We start from the raw sequence: 9471 nt of genomic DNA on the forward strand, positions 1-9471 counted from the left end.
GATGATTTGTAGTGGAGGTCCCATCAGATATTGATCAAATTGTCACTCCTGCTGTCGCTGTGACTTTGAGTGAAGATTACGGTAGTCTCTATTTTTGGTGGCACTCCAGTGGATGTCCTCGCTAAGTTCTCGTCGACATGGCCAACAAAAGAATCCATAGTTTATGCTTCCCCTAGTCTGGTGGACCACAACCCTTATTGGACTGCTCCACTAAGACTTCAAAAATAAGGTCAGTCCTGCACTTGTAGAGTATAGTAGCCTCAACCTGACAACTAAAGGTTCAGCAGAACAACATATCATTTGAGATGATGAGTCAGTGGACTAGGCAAAAATAGGTCCATGTGCAGAATGGGTGGTTTTGCCCTATGCTTGGTAGGCTTTTCTAAGTAGTCAAAGAGGAGATCCTCTACTTCCATCCTCTATGGCAGTGGTGGCGAACCTATGGCACGGGTGCCAGAGGTGGCACTCAGAGCCCTTTCTGTGGGCACCCGGGCCATCACCCCAGAGACAGGACTCGAAGAATCTTCCTGCAGTTCCAAGCAACTTAAAAGATGCTGCTTTCAGTTATATTTTGATACTTCCTTCGCTACTTGGGACTGTAGGAAGAGGGAGAATGAATAGACAGGGCCAAATTATCTTTGGAGGACCTCCTGCTGGCCCCTACAGGTCTACACAGGGGCACTGGAAAGACACTGGGACACTGGAAAGCTAAAATGATGCATATTTTCCATTTTTCTACTATGTTGCTGTCCTCAGGAGGCCAATATGATTGTTGAAGAACAGGGTGCAGTAATTTACAGCTTTAATTTTTGGTTGGCACCTCGCGATAAATAAGGGGGTTTTGGGTGTCTTTTTGGGCACTCGGCCGCTAAAAGGTTCGCCATCACTGCTCTATGGAAACTCATTGACACAGCAAACACTGACCAACATATAAGGTCAGGTCAAGGCAATCTAGCAGTGATGTCCATGGTTAATGGCCTTCACCAATGTGAGGTCTGCAATGTAAAGCTCAGCTGACATGGTTGTAAATACCTGCACGTCTATTGACCTTGAAGAAAACTGGTTTCTCTGTGATAGTTAAGCTATAGATGTCCCATGAGATAACGTTCTATAGGCTCGAGGAAAGATACAGATAGTGACTTTTTACTGTCCTTACTGTACAGATGGTAGATAAACAGCACAGGTATAAGTCAGTGATGTGACCTTGTGGCTAATGAACCTCCTTGTACCAGTCACCGTCTTGTCAAAAAGACTCTCCTGCCCAAAACTATTCTTTGTTTCCTAATCGAGACTTTGGATATAGTCAGATCCAGCTAAAATTGAAGATATCCGGTGGCAAGTAATTTGTATGCCTTCGTTCAAAGATCTGTCAATGTTACAAAAAAAGTTATTGTTTTTTATTCCCCAGAATTGGCCAATAGTGACATTTCCATCCTCTCCAGTCTCGGTCAATTCCAGTCTGGCCAAGACTTGAGTGGAGGGAATGGAGCTCTAAATATGGGTAGGTCTGTATTCCTTCTTGTGTTATTCAACACCTCTTGTTGCCACCACAAAGCTTGTCAATGAGACTCCTTAACAGGATTGCCTTAGGTTTTCATGTTCTCCCCTATCAACACATGGGAATCCGGGATTCCTGTATCTGAACGTATTCCCGTATCGGAGAACCCCGCCAATTAGTATGTCATCTCCAATCATGTGAATATGGGATAACCTAGAAACTTGGGACAACCCCTTAAAGGTAGAGCCCTGCTATCATCTCAGAACCTGATATTTCACACATTCTGTTTTCAAAGTTTCTATACTGAAAAATCATAAACATTTAGGCATCACGAGGGGACTTAAAACTATTTTAGTCCAGCAATTCTATTTTTCCCATGGAGTGTTTTGAGCTGTATGACAATTGTGTCAACTAATACGAGTTTGAAAAAATTCTAAGTTTTTTTTTTTTTTCCTTTTTAGGGCTGATCCAGAACAGAACATGGACATCACCCACTCAGACACGTCCAGTTACCCACTGGTAAGCGGAGACATCCAATCTGAAGTCAAACCAGACCGACCAAGAGTCATCTCAAAAAGTGGCCATAGCAATGTGAAAATTGACAAAGTTGAAGGAGTCTTTTTTCTGTACCTTCAAGACTTATGGACAACCGTGATTGATATGAAATGGCGGTATAAACTAACCTTATTTGCTGCAACTTTTTTCTTGACCTGGTGTTTTTTTGGAGTCATTTATTTTGTCATAGCCTACGTCCATGGAGACGTACGACGAGACCAGGCTTCCAACCACACTCCTTGTGTCATGAATGTAGACTCCTTCACTGGGGCCTTTCTGTTTTCTCTCGAATCACAGACCACAATCGGTTATGGGTTTCGCTTTATAACGGAGGAATGCCCGGTGGCTATAGTCTTGCTCGTGGCACAGTTGGTCCTAACTACTTTAATTGAAATTTTTATTACTGGTACTTTCCTTGCCAAAATTGCCAGACCCAAAAAACGTGCAGAGACTATTAAATTCAGTAACAAAGCAGTTGTCACAAAACATAATGGCAAGATGTGCCTGGTGGTGCAGGTGGCAAACATGAGGAAGAGTCTTTTGATACAATGCCAACTCTATGGAAAGCTTCTTCATACATATGAAACCAAAGAAGGGGAGAAGATCCTCCTGAAGCAAGCCAACATGAGCTTCCATGTAGACTCTTCTTCCGAAAGTCCCTTCTTAATCTTGCCATTAACCTTCTACCATGTTCTTGATGAAAACAGCCCACTAAATGATCTCACCCCCCAAAACATAAAGACCAAAGAATTTGAACTTGTTGTCCTCCTCAATGCCACGGTGGAGTCCACTAGTACAGTCTGCCAGAGTAGAACATCTTATCTTCCAGATGAGATCTATTGGGGTTACGAATTTGTCCCCGTTGTCTCCTTGTCCTCACAAGGGAAGTATGTTGCAGATTTTAGTAATTTTGATAAAATCCGTAAAAGTGTGGAGATCCAACAGATTTATTTATCCAATTTTGAGAAGCAGAGGCTGGAAGAGGAGCTAAGGAAACAAGAAGAAAGAGAGCGAGAGATACAAATGCTTTCAGTGATATCCATACAAAGCGATGTTTGATGTCTCTCCGTGGAGATTGCCTTTTTATCATTCCTTTATGCCCAAACTGGTGAACCATGGCAGGAACTTTTTGGTAATCGTCATGGAAGTTCTAACTGTGTGCCGGCTGTAGACTTGGAAGATCTTTAAAAATAGTCCACATGACAATTTTATGGATCTATGTTGGCTTCTTAATACAGTGCCGAAATAATACTCATGGACTTTAAGGGAAAAAAAACCTTGGTGACTTTTTAAATTCCGGTTTGTTTTATAGAAGGATTCCATGGATTGTCTATGACTGTGAGGCTATATCATTGGGACTCTTGTGCCACTACCCAAGTCTCAAGATCTGTTCTCGTACACTTAAGGAGGTTAATGTACATGGTCATATTTGGCTCCATGTTGAATTTGGGTCCGTAATACAATAACTATGAAATAATGCTGGGCCCACAAATTTCAAAGCCATAGAAAGCTTTTGTCTTTTTGGGTATGTATAGACTTTTCTGGAGGCAGTATACCATGACTACATGGTGAAGAACCATAAGAAGTCTGAGTGCCATAACCCTTGACCTTCGAGAAGATGTGATGGTCCTATAGGTCTATAGTGATGATCTATGCTCCCGGTTCTCAGCCTGTGGTACAGTACCCCAGGGGGTACACCTTATGTCTTTGGGTGGCACATTGCCCTGACCTAGTGCTGCTTTAAGTGTATGTACATGGCCTCAAGGCTACTTTTATGTTTCAAAAACTTGACAAACTCTTCTGGATTTCATGTCCTATCGAATATTAGGACTTAATATCATGTAAGAACTTGAGGAATAAGGTGTATTCTAAAACTGGAGAAACATTGTGTATAGAATATGAACAAATGCTGCCAAATCATAAAAAAAAACACAATTTTTTTTTATTTTTAAAAAATCACCCATTCTCTAAAATACAGAGCAAGAAATGAATGTGGGAAGGAAGATTCAGCTAAAACCTGAAAAATGCTGAAATGTTATTTGTGCAATAAATTATTTTATTATAAATATCTTTTGTATGTTTATGTAAATAGGATACATGGAAAATGTATCGCCCCCAAGGCCTATGGGGAGCACCTAATGGGCCATTGTGAACATGTGCAGTAGATTGTGGAAATCTCGTGTCCTTGCAACTTTTTCTCTTGTTTTTGCTCGAATTTTTTTTTAGTTCCCTGTGACCCTTTTTGGGAACGTTAGATCAAAAAAAGTTTATCTAGTTAAAATTTAGAAACTGTAAAAATATAAAGGGTTTTCGGATCAATATACTATTACTCGCATCTACTGTATAGAGCTGATAATACAGGAAGTACATGTGTGGATCCAATATGGCCGCCCTTAAAGAGTTTTTCATGAAAAAATAAATAATAATGTCAAAAAACTTACTATAATAAAAAAGGCAACAATAAAATAAAAAGCCCCAAACCTTTTTTTAATAGGTTTTATAGAAGTCCGGGGCCACAAAATTGCCAGTGTGGCTTCATGTGGCTTTGGTTTAGGGTCGTAAACCTTCTGATAGGTTCTCTTTTAAGCCTGAATAATTTTCTGATTATAAATGATATCCTATATCTAAAACAAGCCTGGGTAGTATCTGAAGGTTGTCTGTTGCATAAAACCAAGCTTTCAGCGAGTAATTAGAGGGAATTCTAGGTATTCTGGAAAATCCAGAGGATCTGGGTGAGGAGTGCAAAAAAAAAAGTTCTTGATCAGCTCTGCCTCCCATTTCCTTCATCAGGCTGGTCTTCAGCATTGATGGCTCAGTCAGAAGTGCCTCTGGGTCATGAGACCCACCTCACCCAATCAGTAGACACTTCAGACAACAGGATGTCCCTTGAGATATAACAGAAAATGATGTCTTGTGGTGTGAGGAAGCCGCTGATTCCGTATTTTGGCACCCCTTCCCCTGGGGGGTTTCTTTTAATGGCCATGTAGCTACATATACTCTAGTGATGACCACCCTGGAGGACATGTAGCTACATATACTCTAGTGATGACCACCCTGGAGGACATGTAGCTACATATACTCTAGTGGTGACCACCCTGGAGGACATGTAGCTACATATACTCTAGTGATGACCACCCTGGAGGACATGTAGCTACTTCTACTCTAGTGGTGACCACCCTGGAGGACATGTAGCTACATCTACTCTAGTGGTGACCACCCTGGAGGACATGTAGCTACATCTACTCTAGTGGTGACCACCCTGGAGGACATGTAGCTACATCTACTCTAGTGGTGACCACCCTGGAGGACATGTAGCTACATATACTCTAGTGATGACCACCCTGGAGGACATGTAGCTACATCTACTCTAGTGGTGACCACCCTGGAGGACACGTAGCTACATCTACTCTAGTGGTGACCACCCTGGAGGACATGTAGCTACATCTACTCTAGTGGTGACCACCCTGGAGGACATGTAGCTACATCTACTCTAGTGGTGACCACCCTGGAGGACATGTAGCTACATATACTCTAGTGGTGACCACCCTGGAGGACATGTAGCTACATCTACTCTAGTGGTGACCACCCTGGAGGACATGTAGCTACATCTACTCTAGTGGTGACCACCCTGGAGGACATGTAGCTACATCTACTCTAGTGGTGACCACCCTGGAGGACATGTAGCTACATATACTCTAGTGGTGACCACCCTGGAGGACATGTAGCTACATCTACTCTAGTGGTGACCACCCTGGAGGACATGTAGCTACATCTACTTTAGTGGTGACCACCCTGGAGGACACGTAGCTACATCTACTCTAGTGGTGGCCACCCTGGAGGACACGTAGCTACATCTACTCTAGTGGTGACCACCCTGGAGGACATGTGGGTATGAGGCAATATATGTATTTGCTACGTGGGCAAAATATTTTTAGATGTTGGTGTAAAAAAAAAAAAAAAAAAAGACAGGCTCTACCTGATGATTAGTCTCATCATATTGTATGACCTTGCCACAGTATGATTTGACACAGGTGCGCAGCTCAGTATATCCCTGGTCTTATTATGTCACACAGGTCCACGGTTCCATTGTATCCCTGGTCATGTGATGTCACACAGGCTGTGCACCTGTGTGACATCACATAACCAGGAATATAACGAGCTGTCCATCTGTACGACATCACGTGACCAGGGATATAATGAGCCGTGCACCTGTGTGACATCACATGACCATGGAAATAACAAGCCATGCACCTGTGTGACATCACATGACCATGGATATACCAAGCCATGCACCTGTGTGACATTGCATGACCATGGATATAACGAGCTGTACAGCTGTGCAACATCATGTAACCAGAGACCAGTGTTCATCCACAGGAAGTAAACATAGAAGCTTCCTACAGCAGGACAGCAAGCGGAGATCTTGAAAACTGGGAGGAATTGATACAGAAAATATATTGGAAAATTGTATGACTTTTCATTGCACAAACAATATCAATTATTTGCTGAAAGTGGACAATCCCTTTAACAAGGGGGAAAATATAGCTTTTATGAAAACTGGTGAAATAGGTTGAGGTAGGATAACCACGTCAGTCCTATTACTGATCCTGATGGGTTATATAGGGTTTTCTTCAAGTATATTTCAATCGAAATTCCGGTGAAAACATTTTTTTGTCCCTGTGACAATTGGATTTTGAAACTTTTGGTTCGTATCCCTACCCAAACTCTTACTGACTCTTACACTTGTGTTCTCTCTTTGTAGCTCAATTTATCAATTTATGTCTAGGAAAAGAAAGTGGAAGAACGGTACAACACAAAATTCTGAAACAATTTTGCTCCACAATTTTAAAGAATTGACACATAAGGGGAACTTGCGCGTCCCCTGCTTTCTAAAATTGCTATTATACACCTAATGGTTTATCTATGCCTGAGAGCAGAACTTATTCTAGTTGTCCATGGCCACCAATCAGAGCTCAGCTTTCATTTTCCCACAGTTGTTCATAAAATGAAAGCTGATCTGTGATTGGTTTCCATGGGCAACTGGAACAGTTTTTAGCTCAGACACTTCTGATAAATCTCCACCCATGTGCCTGTGTCTCCATGACAACACGTTTATCTCCTGAGTTGCCATTGGGACACTAATATTTGAACAAACCAATCAGAATCTAGCACTCCTATTTATAAGAGATGATTGGTCGCTATGTGGTCCATAGTCAGTGGCCGTAGAGCAGGCGGTACTGTCATGGTGTACATAGGCTTCATATGGCTTCTTTTTGTAAAAACTCCATTTTCTAATATTTCTATCTAATGTGATCAGTAAGGAAAATATCTGATCAGCTGCTAAATGTTTAAGAATTTGCTCTTAAATTTTTGTAAATATATTTTATAAATTATAAAAAAAAAAAGTCACTGTATTTTTGTAATATCATGTTGGTGGAGGATTAATAATGAAATGTTCAATATGAAATGACATTTTTTTTTTGTTGTCGCTGGTATCTGTGTATTTTGTACGATTTCTGCACTGACCAAATGAAAAATAAAAATGATGACTTTTGAAGGTGTTTAAATTTTTGGAGTAAATTCAGTTTTTGTTCATAAAATATACAGAATAATATCAATAACACAAGAAAAAAATTAGGAATGTTCCAGCTTAAAAAAATCATATGATGTTTTTGAAAACATTCAGCAAGTTATGACTGACCTGACCCGGGTTATTTTGCCCGAATTTTGAGTTCTCATGGACAAATGCAACAGCAAATACATAAATATTTGGAATTAATATGTTGCCCAACATTTAAAGCCTCCTTCATGTTAATGGTTTCCAAAGCAAACCCCCCCAAAAAATAAAAATAATGGTCTTGAGCAGTGGAGGGTTAAATATCTCCATCGTTCATGGTCAAAGCCAGTGGAAGTTCTAATTCCATCATCTTTATTGGTCCAAGATGGTGGAATGTCAAATGCTTTGGAAGCCTAGGAGACTGGAAGCTTTCTCATACTAGGTGCTCAAGGTCAATGGAAGACCTAATGCCACCATACTTTATGGTCTAGGACATTGAAGAATATCTCCTTCCTTGGTGGTATATGGCAGTGCTGAGGGTAATGCCCCCGTGTCCCTGGTGTTTTGGGGTAGATATTTTATGTCACTGTCCCTGGGGGTCCACAATAGTTAAAGGTTTAATGCTCCCATCCTTGGTCAGTGGATCATCTTGGACAGTGGTGGTTTTGTTCCTACCGTTCCTGTAAGTCTATTTAATGGGGGTCATTTACTAAGGGCCAGATTCGCATTTTCCCGACGTGTTACCCGAATATTTCCGATTTGCGCCGATTTTCTCTGTATTGCCCCGGGATTTTGGCGCACGCGATCGGATTGTTGTGCATCAGTGCTGACATGCAAGCGACGGAAATCGGGGGCGTGGCCGCACGAAAACCCAACGAATTCGGAAAAACCGCCGCATTAAAAAAAAAAAGTGTCGCGAGACTTGCACTTACCTTCACCAGGAATAGGCCGGTGAACTTGAGTGCATTTCGGCGGGCCTCGGGGAAATTCAGCGCAGCAGTGACACCTGGTGGACGTCGGAGGAACTGCCTTAGTGAATCCTGGCCGGACCCGAATCCACCGCAGAGAAAGCGCCGCTGGATCGCGAATGGACCGGGTAAGTAAATCTGCCCCAATGTCTCCATCCTTGGTATTCCATGGCAGTGCTGAGGTTAATGCCCGTGTCCCTTGTGGCCTTTGAGTTTATTGAACGGTATGGTCGAATAATGATAAATGTCCCATAAATTTAAACAAGAGGTGAAAGAAGTTGTTGAAGCTAAGGTCTAGTTTCTCCATCCAAGATGGTCTGTGGGAGGTCCGTTTTCTCTCTTTTCACATAGACATTACTGTACTAGCATTGAAAATTCTCAAGTTTTTGGACCTTCTTCAACGCTTTCCCTTTATGATGTTAAACGCTGGTCCCCATAGCTAACCAATGTAGTCTTACATCAGATCAGATGAGGGGGACATAATAACGTGGTTATAATTTCACTTACTCAACTCTTCTCAATGTTGTGGCTTTGGCCGGGAAAGCTGTTAGGTGTTTGGTAGTGGGGATCCATATACAAGGCAGATTACACATAGTGAGAAGGTCCTTTAATAGAACATTAAAAATGGAAAATACACAACTATAAATTTTATCACATTCTCGTTTTAATATTCACATTTAAGAGCCCCACACCTTGATTACCAAGAAGATCTAAGATCCACCCCAGAAGTAACAATCGGAAACCTCAGACACTAAGGCTACATTCACACTGCCGTTGCCCGCTGTACCGTAGCACGGCGGGCACACGGCAGTGCAGGGAGAGGAGTATGGGATGAGCAATGCTCACCCCCGCCCCTCTCCATAGGTACGGGTACGGAGCGGTATTTTCCCGGG

General features: G+C 41.9%; 1 protein-coding gene across 3 annotated transcripts in view; it reads left to right on the plus strand.

Moving 5' to 3' along the window:
- KCNJ15 (potassium inwardly rectifying channel subfamily J member 15) overlaps positions 1 to 6659 on the plus strand; it is a 32465-nt gene extending 25806 nt beyond the window's left edge. For all 3 annotated transcript variants that reach the window (XM_072138758.1, XM_072138760.1, XM_072138759.1), the window contains exon 2: positions 1960 to 6659. In XM_072138758.1, the coding sequence (XP_071994859.1) occupies positions 1979 to 3112 (1134 nt within the window). In that variant the 5' untranslated portion in view covers positions 1960 to 1978 and the 3' untranslated portion in view covers positions 3113 to 6659. The remainder of the gene's footprint in view (positions 1 to 1959) is intronic.
- Positions 6660 to 9471: the final 2812 nt, after the last annotated feature.

The sequence above is a fragment of the Engystomops pustulosus genome, chromosome 2 (assembly GCF_040894005.1).
Source record: "Engystomops pustulosus chromosome 2, aEngPut4.maternal, whole genome shotgun sequence".
Taxonomy (NCBI): domain Eukaryota; kingdom Metazoa; phylum Chordata; class Amphibia; order Anura; family Leptodactylidae; genus Engystomops; species Engystomops pustulosus.